A 14,650-nucleotide genomic window follows, 5' to 3' on the forward strand; every position below is an offset into this window, starting at 1 on the left:
GATTGGATGACAATATCTATTTCAGGATAATGGCATCATAGCCAGGGCTGCGAGTTCATTGATAAACCCGCTTCATTCATAACTGCAGTATGACTCATGTTTAGGCAAAGGTTATGCTCATATCTGTGCTTATCTCCAGTTGGAGTACTAAACATAGACTCCATTGAGATAAATCACACAAGAAGGACCGTGTAACTTTGAAAATGATTTATTATTACATTTATATTGATAACAAACACACAGGGTTCAAAATTGTTCTTAATAGTCTTACCTCCCTTGGCATATTTTTATTTAAAGATTTATTTCATTTCTATGATATAAAGATGCATTATACATTTGTTCCTAAACTATAAGAGAAAATTTATTAAGGTAACAAACAAACATTTTTTAAAGGTGTGTATTTTCATACAATGCATTTATTTTTTGGACCCTGCTTATAGGCCCAGACAAAATACAATTAGTGGTATAAAAAACTTCCTATACCAAACATCAGGAATCTAAACTGCTAATATACTCATTTTCTACACACTGTGACCTGAATGACTGTCAGCTAAACATCTCTTTCTAATTTTGCCCCTTACAGAGTGAAATCGGCAAGCAGTCATCATACAAATGTTCTGTTTTTAGCCTGTGGTTGTCCTTGAGTTGCCGATTCAGGTTGAGAGCTGTTTAAGCCTGTATAGTGTTACACACTGGATGAAATGCAAGGGCAATTGAAGGAGAAACTCGAACGGGGTGAGTCATGGGCTTCATTCAATGTGGTACATCACTTTACTGTTTCCCAAAGCTGGATTCTGTATCGTTTTATCAATCGAACAAGTATTCAATTGCTCATCCAAATATAGGCATTTCTATTCTATATTTTATAAGCAGTATAGCTTGTAACAAAAACTGAATATATTTGACCTAAATCTGTTTATTATATTGGTCAGTAATTTAAATGCCTTATTTTCACAATTTCACTTTTGTCATTCCATTAAATATGTGACTATCTTTAGCTGCAAAACCCTCTAAGTGCATGCAAAAATCCACTTATTTGGATAGTAAACAATTGCTAAAACAATAAAGATGTAACTAGAAAGATTGCAAACGATGAAAGTCAGAAATTCTTCCCATGAAGTGTAAAATTACAAAACAATGCTGTTTTGAATAGCTTGTTCTTTGTGGGCTATCTATAATTTCAACACAATATTTGTAAGTTTGATGTTGCCAATTTGTATGAAGTCAAACAAATAAATTTGTATTTTTTTGTACAATTTGCTTTTGCATTGTGATGTTGGGTGTAAGGGCGGAGTTAAGGGTGGGTATCGTCATTGCTTTTTTCTAATAATCATATAAATATTTTTGTACGATTTACAAACAAGACAACTCAAATTAAATAAAAAACGTACAAATTCTCATAAGATCAGCTTTATGGACAATAAAAATGTATGGAAAATTTTCAGAGATGTAAATTCAAATGGACAGAAATATGCTCGGGAAGTTTAAACTCCTTGGAGTATTGGGTTACCCCATCCCATGCATCATCATCCTCATCATCATTACACTTTCGCATAGCATCCGGAGAACAACAGTCGGTCATCTTTGCGGCGCATATTGAGTTTCAAGTCAAGCTTTGTCCATGATAACATTTATTTTGAAATTAGATGGAAGAAATATCAACCACAGAGGAATATTGGCTTGGAAGCATGCAAGTTTGACTTAAAGTCTATTAACTATGTGGTTGAAAACTATTTGGGTGGTTATTTTATAAAAAGTCACTACAGTCCAACATTCTATTGCTTCCCAGCAAAAGAGGATTGAATTCGGAGTAATTCTGGTTCATCCGAGGACAAAATTTTCCGATCCAGGAATATTGGAGTAAAACAGCTCTGACATTCAGCTCATAAACAGGGCATATAAACACCAACTGGTTGTTTCGGTTTTGTGGCATCTTACAAATGCACAAGATATTTTCAGAGCTGTGTGTTTGCTTTTCTTTTACCCACCATAACATTTGGAAATGTCTGTTGCCATATTTGCAATGAACTCTTATATCACCTTTAGCAGTTCCTTAAATCAACAAAATAAAACAACTTTTAAAATAATTGCAATGCTTTTTTATCAAAATAAGAATGACATGTAACGCTATTAAAATAAATGTGTCGTCATAATCAGACATGAAAAATGCCCTTGTCTTAAAATAATATTAACCTGTCAAACGAAACACCTCCACACAAGCAGAATTCACAGCTAATATCGAACAATTCTTGCGACTTTCTCATGTGACAACTAGCCCCAGTATCCCCTACATCTATATGCTTGCTGTAAGCTTTTCTCTACACCACTTCCTCTTTTCAAGAGCATTCATAGGAGGATTAATGGCATTGAATTGAACTCATTTAAAGCATGAAGTGACCTTAAGTTTCCATTTCTCTTTGACTCTCAACAAGATTTCCTGACAAGCTGTACCATAATGCATCGGGGCTCCATTGTTATGCACTGTAAGAAAGGGAGGCCTCTTTGTAGCCGTCTGGTTTTGCAAGCGTGCCGGGTTACAGCAGCGCAGACACCGTGGCTCAACTCCAGAGGTAAATGGAAAACCACAGTCTCCGGTCCACACAAGTGCTGCATGAGTCACTGAGAGGAGCCGCGTACTTGCAGAACTCATTAGGGGAAATGCGAGGCATATGGATTTCCTATGTCAATAAAAAGAGCTTGGCAGACCACGCAAACCCCCTGGTGAATCCTGGAGGAATAACATGCACGGCAGCAAAGAACCATGAGTCTAAACTTGCATCAGATAAGCATGATGGAACATGACATGAATGAAAAAGTCCGGTTTCTGAACCCATCATCAATAACAACGATGAAACATGTCTGTTGGGACTGAAGGAAAAGCTGTCTTCCAAAAATTCCACTTTAAATGTGTTATTATGGCCTTATACAGCCACTAAGAGGTACCCCGCATCACGGCATTGTAATGTTCTTGTAGTTTTCAGTTTCTGAAGGGTGGGCTTTGTCCAGATTTTGATAGAGATGTCAGAATAATGCAGAAGATCAAACTGAATTTGTCCAGTTTCCATTTGGCCCAGCTCTCTTCTTAAAATTGCAAGCAACAGCAGCATCAAGTGGACATACGTTAGTACAACTGATAATGAAAGCATAACCGAGCTGGAATAGCAAACTGAATAATAAATCGTATTAATAATTAGGTATTTGTTGCATACAGAAATTTGCATACAAACTGCTTACTTGCAGAATGACTAGTAATTAAAGTCTTAAAAAATAAAGATACTATAGAAGAACAATTTCTTTAATACTTTTCATAATCTAAAGACACTTTTCTCACTAAACTGAAAAGTTCTTTGAATGTTAAAGGTTCTTAATTAAACCATTCACAACATGCTTTTAAAAATTATATATTGTTTAATAGTAAGGGACTATAAAATGTAAATGATACATATATCATAAAACTATGCTTATGGAACTGTTTAAAATACTGTATGTTGCCACATTTCTAAAACAATTCTTGGCACATTCATTTTATTCAGGCAACAATGATCCAGTTTTGTAATCAGGGGCGTCAGACTCTGGGTAAAACCAGTACTGACTAGGGCCCCAAAGGAAGAGAGGGCCCTTGAAAAGTCTGAAATATATTATTGGGTGGGGCATGGGGGCCCATCAGGACTGCCTATGCATAGGGCCCGAAGTCTTGAGCAACGCCCCTGTTTGTAATAAATTGAAATATGTTTTTTTATGTGAATCTGTGTGGCTGGTACTTCAGAATGTGTTTGATGCCTGCAGGAACCATAATACACCAGCAGTTTTGTTACAGTGAGCTTTGGGTATGCACAAGTCTTGGGGGCAAAGAACTGCTGACTGCACTTAAAATACATTTTTAACTAATGCAGACTGCAGCTGCATGGCTATATGTTTACATTTACAAACAAAAATAGCAACCGAGTTGCAGTTGACTCATGAACTCAGGTGCCCTTTAGTATTTCAGGAGCATCATCTTTAGCATAAGGTCACAGGCCAGAATGAGTGGGTTGTTGTGTTAACAGCGTAGGCACTGACATGGTTTTAGCATTTTAAATCTACAAAAGTTTTTTAGTTTTTAGACTGCAGATACTTAGTGGATTATAATACAGTTTGAAATGTATAAAGAAGATAAAAAACGTATTTAGTGTAATATACATAACATATTAAAGTCAGCCTTACATCTGGCACAGATCCCAAATATTGCATCTTAAATGACTAAAAACAACCTCTGGTAAGCAAAAAACTTATACACAAAAAAAATAAGTTTTTTAAACATCCACCGGCCGATACCGATAACTGATTCACTAGATCGCCTGCGCATTTAGATCTTAATGATTAATGGTAAACAAACTTGGCTTGCTGTCTCGAAAGGAGCTCTGAGACTACACCTGAGCTCTGAACCTTCAGTGAGAGCGAATCTAAGGCTGTAGTTCAAGCCCCAAGTTCAACACCCTGCAACAAAACATGCACAGAAGAAGAAAAGGGCAGTGAAGGTGGAGATGGGGAGGAGGAGGGATGCCGGAAAAATTGAAGCTGCACACGGAAGTTTGAACGCAGCCTTATATCCGCCCATAATGATGATTGACAGGCCTGAATTTTTAGGCTCCTCCCGAACCTACTGTTGTTTAGAACTACATTTATTAGGAGTGATGTCTGCCGATACCGATTACTGATACCGAAAGTTTGGTGGTTTTACCTTTTATACTTTCTTTTAAATGAAAGGGATAGTTCACCTTAAAATGAAAATTCTGTCATCATTTACTCATCCTCATGTTGTTTGAAACCTGTATGAATTTCTTTTTTTAGGATGAACACAAAAGAAGATATTTTGAGAAATGATGGTAAACACACAGAAGATAGTGACCATTGACTTCCATAGTAGGAATAAAAAATATAATGGAATTTAATGGGTACCATCAACTGTGTGCTAACCATCATTTATCAAAATATTTTCTTCATCATTTATCACGATACCTCCAAAATATTTTTATCCTACTATGGAAGTTAATGGACACTATCTGCTGTGTGTTTTAAAAATCTTCTTTTGTGTTCATCAGAGAAAATAAATTCATACAGGTTTAGAACAACATGAGGATAAGTAAATGATGACAGAATTTTCCTTAGGTGAACTATCCCTTTAATAAAAATTAATGACACAATTTTGTAAGAAATGAAAATACAAAATTTCAACAACTTGTTTTAAAGTAACTGGTCTTAGTTATAAACAAACCTGTTACTCAAATTAACATTCTTAACTCACATGACCTAAATTCCAAATATTTTGAATATTAAAATAGTATTTATTAAGTTTTATGAATTAATAAAATCTCTTATCAGAGGTGATTTCTGAAATGTACGGTTCTAAGATAAATAAGTTTAATTTATTATAAGTTGTTTATTGTCATATGTACGGGCTATTTATTGAATGCTTCTCCATAGACTATATAAACAAGACAAAACATAGAATAGACAACATACATACAATCTACATACAAATATATAACATACATACAGAAAATTACAAAAAAGTATTATTTTCTCAAGACATATATTACAATACATTAGTAATATTTCGTCAGATCGTCAAAAAGGAACAAATCTATAAGTATCCGGTATTTAAACTACATTTCCCGTGATGCTGTGCGCTCGGAGTGCGTTGGGTTACCGGAAACGCTCTTGTAGTGCCTGTAGATTTGTACAGGGCTGCCGTTTTACTGGGCTTACGGTAAGAAACCTCCAGCTTCCTATTCAAACCCTCCTTTCATTGCATGTCACAGATGGATATTAAAGACAACTGAGAAATAACATAAGAATTGATCTGAACTGAAACTAGTGCACATATCTCATTACCCGAAGATAGGCTAATGATGCTAACCGTTTTTAGCATTCCTTTATATTTCTGCTAGTATTTTATTCTATGCCCAAACAAAGGCAGATAGAATCGACACTTACCAAATATTATGTAAATATAATACGGTGGAGAGGACTGTAAAGTCTTGTTCGTTTATTCTGTTAGACGGTTAGCATGGCCTGCAGGCTTACTTACTGGCTTTAATGTGTTGTTAGGCTTTAGGGTATTATTATTAATATGATGTATTATAATTAAGTTTTTTAAGAAACCCAATTTATCCAATAATACGGTAATACACTGTATGGATTTTAAAGGATAAACTGTTTGTAAAAGTGAAAAGGTGATTAAAACAAATTCAGTGCTAAAGCAATTGGTTTTCTTAAAATTGATTTTTAAATGGTACATGATTGTAATTGTATTTAATACTTTAAAATATATCAATTAAAATACTGTATACGTTTATTAAACGGTCAATTTCAGTCCTTGATTCTGATTGGTCAATACCTGTGTTTCATTCACGATAAAACACAAATATGACCGTTGCACCCAACGATTCTGTGTATCTTTGCGCAGCACTGTTACCAACGTAAACACACAGTCGGTCGGGGACTATTTTTCCAGCGGAAGGAAGACTTTTAGTTATTTTAATTCATGAAAGTTGCCTTGATAAATATTTTTTGCTTTAATTATTTGTATTGTGTATTGTGTGTAACAGTTTTATATAAACAATAAGGTACTGTGATTTATTCACCATACAGCACAGCCTCTCGCAGCTTATAGCTTACAGTATATATGTGCTATATATAAAATATTACAGATGGCTAGTCATTCTTAAGTTTAGTTATATATATGTATATGTTTCTCATTTCACTGGTCTTTTCACATAATAAACCATTTAAACTTAAATATAAAACTTAATTTTAGTTTTAGAGGGATGATGCACAGCCAGCTGGACATTACTGCAAAATAAACGTTTGGATATACACACTAATGATACTCTTTGTCTTGCTCACAGTTGCAAATATCAGAAAAAATGTGCGATGGATTGGTTCAACTCCAATCCAACTGTCATCATAAAAATCTACTTGACGCCATGCGGAAGCTAAGGACCATGGGAAATCTGTGTGACATCACAGTCCAGGTCGACTATCATGGTGAGCTGGAGGAGTTTGAAGCCCATCAGGTGGTCCTTGCTGCATCCAGTAGTTACTTCAGAGCGCTTCTTTTAACCGATGAAAAAGTGAAGAAAATATTCGTGTCCAACATTTCAGCAAGCGCATTCGCAAAATTCCTGGAATATGTGTATTCTGGGAAAATTGGGGTTGACAAAAGTTACGTCAATGTTGTATTACAAATGGCTGAACTGCTGGGTTGCCAGGACTTAGTGGATGCATGCACCTCCCAAATCTCGGTTAACGATACACAAAATCCCAGTGCTGTTTCAGATGCATCTCTGCAGAAAGATGGAGTGGATTCAAGAACCTCAAATGCTCGAATAAAAAAACGTGAACGTGTGAAACGAGCGTTAAAGAGAAAAAAAACATTCAAAACGCCAGAGAAGTTAAAAAATATTAAGGAGAAGGACCAGAGCAGGAGAAGCAACAGGTTAGCCGGCCGCAGAGTGTCTGTGAAAAAAAGATCAAAGAAACAAATGGAGACGCCTGAAGATTCAGATACAGCAGAAGAAGAACAAACATCTCAAGATCCTGAGATGGAGTCAGAGTCTGGAGAAACACTGGGAGAGAAAGAGGCTGGTGAGGAGAGCCGAACTGATTCGCCACGTTCTGTTCACGATGCCTCCGATGAAGACCCTCAAGAATCTGACTTCCTCCCCATTGAGGAAATGGACGAGGCTGACGAAGATGAGAAGGAAACCAAAAGAGGAAATGCAAAGTACAGGTGCGAAAAATGCAGCCGGTCCTTCTACTACGAGAAAAGCTACCTGAAACATCTGAAGATCAACCACGGCGTTCAGACGGACACCACCTTCCGCTGCGACGTCTGCCAGCAGACCTTTGCCAACCGCTGCAACCTGAAGATCCACCAGCGGCACGTTCACAGCGACGAGAGGCTCTTCCCCTGCGACATCTGCAACAAATCCTTCAAGCGCAAGAAAGACGTGACCCGGCACAGGCGACAGGTGCACGAGGGCGGCACAGACAGGCACTTCTGCCATATCTGCGGCAAATCTCTGAGCTCCAAAACGGCCCTCACATTACACGAGAGGACGCACACGGGGCACAAACCCTACAAATGTAATGAATGTGGATCTAGTTTCTCTCAAAGTTCAGCTCTCAAGACACATCAGAGGTACATATTTATTAAAAGCAATAATAATCTGATTATGAATACGTGACCCAGTCATCTCGAGTCTTACTTTTTTCTACATAAAATCCTACATAATGTAAAGAAAAATCTGTGTAAATATAATCTTGATATCTTTAATATTGACTGAGTAAGGTCATGTGATGTTCCTCATCTCATCATTAGATTATGAGACTTTAACCTGGATTTTACAGACATGGTCAAAAAATTTTCTATCCCGAATCAGAACACATACTTTTGTTTCTCCTACAGAGGTTAAAATCATTATAATTTTATTCCAGGATCCACACTGGAGAGAAACCATTCGCTTGCGACCTCTGCGATGCCCGATTTACCCAGAACCACATGCTGTCCTACCACAGGAGATGTCACACAGGTGCATGGACTGATATCTCACTCACCTTGTGTTTAAAGAATCAGCAGAAGATGTTAATCCAAATCTCTTTCCCTTCAGGTGAAAAGCCGTTCATGTGCGAGAATTGCGGCAAGAGCTTCGCGTCCAAAGAATACCTGAAACATCACAACAGAATTCATTCCGGATTCAGACCTTACAAGTGTGAAACCTGCAATAGAGCGTTTGCTCAGAGAAACTCACTTCACCAGCATATGAAGATACACACAGGTATGATTTGCTAACTAAATACAGTGCTAATCATAAATACTAATCATAATTAATGTGATCCTCTCTGTGAAATCTAGGCTCAAGTTTTATAATCTTATAATGAGATTAGGAGCATCAAAGCTTGATTTCACTGGCCTTATTCAGTCAAGACATGAGAAGTTCAAAGCAAAATCCACAAAGTGCATCTGACATGTTTTCTCATGAAAAGACTATTATGTAATGTTTCAGTATTTAAACTTTAATGGCAATGAAAAGAGAATTAGTCGGTAATTGAAATGCCTTATTTTTACAAATGTCACTTTTGTCAATTCATTCGTATTTATCTTTAGCTGCAAAACCCTCTAAGTGCCTGCTAAAATTTGGGTGAAAAACGTTTTAAAAAATCCACTTATTTGGACAACACATAGTAAACAATTGCAAATGCACTAAAGATGTAACTAGAAAGATTGCAAACGAAGAAAATCAGAACAGATTCTGCCAACATATCGACATGGCGTTTAGCGAATTCTACCGACACATCAACATGCGTTTAGTAGATTCTGCAGGCACATGGATGTGGCATTTAGTGGATTCTGCAGGCACATGGATGTGGCATTTAGTGGATTCTGCCAACACATCGATGTGGCGTTTAACGACTTCTGCCGGCACATCGACTTGGCGTTTAGTAGATTCTGACGACATATCGATGTGGTGTTTAGCGGCTTCTGCTGACACATCGACGTGACGTTTAGCGGATTCTGCCAACACATCAACGTGGCGTTTAGCGGATTCTGCCGACACATCTATGTGGCATGTAGTGGATTCTGCCGACACATGCATTTAGCGGATTCTGCCGACACGTGGATGTGGCGTTTAGCGGATTCTGCCAACACGTAGATGTGGCGTTTAGTGGATTCTACCGACACATGGATGTGGCGTTTAGCGGATTCTGCCGACACATGGATGTGGCGTTTAGCGGATTCTGACGACAAATTGACGTGCCGTTTAGCGAATTCTACCGACACAACACGTTTAGCGAATTCTACCGACACATCAGCGTGGCGTTTAGCGGATTCTACTGACACATCAGCGTGGCGTTTAGCGGATTCTACCGACACATGGATGTGGCGTTTAGCGGATTCTGCCGACACATGGATGTGGCATTTAGCGGATTCTGACGACAAATTGACGTGCCGTTTAGCGAATTCTACCGACACAACACGTTTAGCGAATTCTACCGACACATCAGCGTGGCGTTTAGCGGATTCTACTGACACATCAGCGTGGCGTTTAGCGGATTCTACCGACACATGGATGTGGCGTTTAGCGGATTCTGCCGACACATGGATGTGGCGTTTAGCGGATTCTGCCGACACATGGATGTGGCATTTAGCGGATTCTGACGACAAATTGACGTGCCGTTTAGCGAATTCTACCGACACAACACGTTTAGCGAATTCTACCGACACATCAGCGTGTCGTTTAGCGGACTCTACCGACACATCAGCGTGGCGTTTAACGGATTCTGCCGACACATGGATGTGGCATTTAGCGGATTCTGACGACAAATTGACGTGCCGTTTAGCGAATTCTACTGACACAACATGTTTAGCGAATTCTACCGACACATCAGCGTGTCGTTTAGCGGATTCTACCGACACATGGATGTGGCGTTAAGCGGATTCTGCAAAAAAATGGATGTGGCGTTAAGCGGATTCTGCAAAAAAATGGATGTGGCATTTAGCGGATTCGGCGGACACATGGATGTGGCATTTAGCGGATTCGGCCAACACATGGATGTGGCATTTAGCGGATTCTGCCGACACATGGATGTGGCATTTAGCGGATTCTGCCGACACATGGATATGGCATTTAGCGGATTCTGCCGACACATGGATGTGGCGTTTAGCGGCTTCTGCCGGCACATCGACGTGGCGTTTAGCGGATTCTGCCGACACATCGACGTGGCGTTTAGCGGATTCTGCAGACACATCGACGTGGCGTTTAGCGGATTCTGCAGACACATCGATGTGGCATTAAGCAGATTCTGCCGACACATCAACGTGGCGTTTAGCGGATTCTGACAACACATCGATATGGCATGTAGCGGATTCTGAAGACAAATTGCCGTGCCGTTTAGCGGATTCAGACAACACGTCAACGTGGTGTTTAGCGGATTTTGCTAACAAATTGACGTGGCTTTTAGCGCATTCTGCCAACAAAATGATGTGACGTTTAACGCATTCTGCAGACACATCGATGTGGTGTTTAGCGGCTTCTTCCAGCACATTGACGTGGCCCCTTAGCGTATTCTGCCAACAAATCGACTTGGCGTTTAGCGGATTCTGACATGAATCGACGTGGCATTTAGCGGATTCTGACAATGAATCGACGTGGCATTTAGCGGATTCTGACAATGAATCGACGTGACGTTTAGTGGATTCTTACAACAAATCGACAAATTTGCGTCTGAGCTAGTCATATCAAGTTTATATTTTCACAGAATGTTCTTTACATTATGTAGGATGATTTTATGTAAAAACAGTGAATGAATTTAGCTGTGTTTTCACAGCCATTAACCTAACCTTATGCATTTAAAAACAGGTGCATATTTAATCATGAATCTAGAAATTAATCAGTTTTGCCACTGCTGTCTTGTGCAGGTGAAAGGCCGTATCATTGTACAGACTGTGATAAGCAGTTTACTCAACTCAATGCCCTTCAGAGACATCAGAGAATCCACACAGGAGAGAAGCCGTATATGTGCAGCATGTGTGGAAGAACATTTACAGACAAATCCACCGTACGCCGACATACACTGGTAAAGTACAAGCACTTTTTTAATAGGGGTTTTATAGTTCCTATAAAAATATTCACCTATTTTATTGCATTACAATATATCATGATGTATCTACATATAAATGGTGCAAAAACAGTCCAGGGATGTACAATTTTTATAGGCACCGATATAAAGGGTTACCACATAATCATTACTCTTGACGGTCATGGGTATAAATCCCTGGACTGAAACTATACCAGGGGTTTTCAAACTTTTTTTAAGCAGAACCCTCTTAACCCAAATTATTTCAATAATTTTTATAACTTGGGGTAGGGATGCACCGATACCACTTTTTTGGAATACGAGTACGAGTACTTGCATTTCAGTACTTACCGATACCGAGTACTTAATAAAAAACATGATTTAAATTTACAGGTAACAGCTTTAGTCATATAATTTAACAAAAAAACAAGGGACTAGTTTTCCAGTTTGTTGTAAACTTTGCCTCTTTGGACAACACAAGAGGCATTAACCCCGTACACGCCGCTCAAACATAAACACTTTTAACGAGTACGAGTACTTTAGAAAATGTGGTATCGAGGCCGATACCAGTATCGGTATCGGTGCATCCCTATCTTGGGGGCTACATAGAAAAATGATCTACCCCCTTTAGACACTTTTGATATTCTAGGGATAATTAAGTTAACAGAGTAATGCGACCGCAATGTATGCAATGGATTGTATTCTGATAGTAGTTCTCAAAAATATGGCGGCACTAGGCCATTTAAGGCTTTATGTCATTAGCAATATTTTAAAATGTATGCGATTATTTAACCTGTGGCCTGTATAAAGATGCCAGATTTATGCGATCATGCTTCTTGCTATATGCACATAAATCCCTGTTGCGAACGCCAAATGCAACATCTCAAACATGATTTCAACTATTTCATTATGCAGACCCATGACAAACAAACTCCGTGGAAGAACTACCTTGTTGTTCTGAAGGGAAATGTTGAAGATAGAGTCAAGAAGGTAAAAGGTTCTCAAAAAAAGGAAAAGACCCAGACCGTCGCTCCTGAACCTCAGAGCGATGCAGGAAAACCCCAAGAAGTGGTTACTGTGTCCGGTGAGCCCGTGACTATTTCTGGTGACTGGACCGGGTCCGGCACCGGCACCATCGCACTGGTGAGCCACCCCTCCCTGGGCGGCCTCACGGTCATCCAGACCGACGTGCCCACAGGTACGCAGCTACAGCCCATAGTCACCGTAGACGGTAGCGGCATCATCTCGCTGGATGGTTCTGCGGTTAGCGGTTCGTTCAACATTCCCATCTCCGTCGCACATTCCATCACAGTATCTCCATCCATGTCCACGTCTGTCCACGGTTCAGAGGTTATCTTGACTCCAGCCGTGTCCACGACTACAGGAGCAGTGGAAACTACAGAGAGCGCTCTGGCTGCGGTTTCTGTATCTGATGAATGCATGGAGGAGATGAACGTGTCAGATATTAAGCAGGAAGAGACGGAGAGCACAGAGACTGCAGAGGCTTCAGCCAACATAGAAATCACACTAGAAGAAAGTGTCGAGTAGTTTATGTTTGTGCTCTGTTATACATTTACATATCATATGACGACAGCATTGAATCATCAATGAAAACTGTAAATACTTTTTCCTTTTTTGTGAAGAAAGCTTTAAGAGACGAAGGCAAAAATGTTAGATGCCCATTTTGATTTGATTCAGTAACTTATGTAGATATTTAACTTTGGTTTCATTTCTGATCGTAGGCTTTACGCCATATGTTTTTTTATAGATAAATTACTTTGTTTTTTTGTTGTTATTCATTACAGTAAATATGTTTTAGATCAACGCTAAATCTTTCTGTAACACAATATTTATAGTCTTTCTAGTATCCTCTTGTATAATGAATTTGCTCAATGACAACTGTCCTTAACATCACTTATTAATAAAGTGTATAGATTTAATCTGACTCTTACTTGCTTTTAATACATTCAACTGAAACATTTAATATTTCATGTATAACGATATTAAAGTAGATTTAAAGGAACAGTATGTAGGATTGTGGTCAAAACTGGTACTGCAATCTCACAACTGATGGATGGCCAATACACAACATGAAAAGATAAACATCAGTTTTGGGCTGCAACTCCACTTTTTAAATGACAATATCCTGGCCAAACCATTGTTGTCAGTGATATAAGTATTTGAAATTAAAATGATTTCTTAATGTCCAGTGACATATCAGGGCCATTTTATGATTCATTGATATACATTTCTTACATACTGTTCCATTAACTATGTGAAGAAATGTGCCACAACAGCTGTTTCTAGGTGCGCAGCCAGCAATTTTGCATTTAAAATGCGGCCAGTAGAGGTCCAAACATGGCTAAAGCATGGCTAGCAAAATTTGTTCTGTCAATAAAACTGATAAAAAATATCCCAAAATAAATAAATATTAAAACTAGTAAACTTTGCTTACATAATAAAATATTATACATCTCTCAAGTAATTTTTTTTTTTGGCAAAAACATAACCGGTGTTAATGTATCTTGTAAACACTCATTGCGTGACCTTTTGACTTGATTACCTAATATTTAAGGTCTTGCTGGAGCATCACATCTGCTAGTGCAAGATGAGGTTTTTTTTGGCAAAAATGAGAAGTGTTTTGTTAGATAAGAGCCTCATGTCTCGGTTGGGATCGTTTAGAGCCCTTTGAAGCTGCATTGAAACGGTAAACTATATAAATTTCACAATATGGAAATAAATCCTGGAATGTTTCCCTCAAAAAATTGTATTTCTTCTCGACTGAACAAAGAAAGACAAAACATCTTGGATTACATGAAGGTGACTAAATGATCAAATGTTTTTTACGAAAGTGGAATATTCCTTTAAAGGATTAGTCCATTTTCTTCAAAAATCCATATAATTTACTCACCACCATGTCAACCAAAATGTTTTTGTCTTTCTTTGTTCAATCGAGAAGCAATTATGTTTTTTGAGGAAAACATTCCAGGATTTTTCTCATTTTAATGGACCCCAACACGTAACAGTT

The 14,650-nt window shown here is 38.4% G+C and overlaps 1 protein-coding gene across 1 annotated transcript; it reads left to right on the forward strand.

Annotated features, from left to right (window-relative positions):
- Window positions 1-5,675: 5,675 nt before the first annotated feature.
- gzf1 (GDNF-inducible zinc finger protein 1) lies at window positions 5,676-13,551 on the forward strand. The gene is made up of 6 exons (XM_065256344.1): window positions 5,676-5,749; window positions 6,891-8,185; window positions 8,482-8,576; window positions 8,655-8,822; window positions 11,465-11,622; window positions 12,538-13,551. Exons 2-6 carry the CDS (start codon window positions 6,909-6,911, stop codon window positions 13,168-13,170), a joined length of 2,331 nt encoding a protein of 776 aa, XP_065112416.1. The 5' UTR covers window positions 5,676-5,749; window positions 6,891-6,908; the 3' UTR covers window positions 13,171-13,551.
- Window positions 13,552-14,650: the final 1,099 nt, after the last annotated feature.

The sequence above is a fragment of the Paramisgurnus dabryanus genome, chromosome 12 (assembly GCF_030506205.2).
Source record: "Paramisgurnus dabryanus chromosome 12, PD_genome_1.1, whole genome shotgun sequence".
Lineage (NCBI taxonomy): Eukaryota > Metazoa > Chordata > Actinopteri > Cypriniformes > Cobitidae > Paramisgurnus > Paramisgurnus dabryanus.

Bases quoted from the DNA above. Each gene is read 5' to 3' on its own strand.
- gzf1 (XM_065256344.1), top strand. From the start codon at position 6,909: ATGTGCGATGGATTGGTTCAACTCCAATCCAACTGTCATCATAAAAAT. The intron at 8,186-8,481 runs GTACATATTTAT...ATTTTATTCCAG, and splicing joins GCTCTCAAGACACATCAGAG to GATCCACACTGGAGAGAAAC. The intron at 8,823-11,464 runs GTATGATTTGCT...TGTCTTGTGCAG, and splicing joins GCATATGAAGATACACACAG to GTGAAAGGCCGTATCATTGT.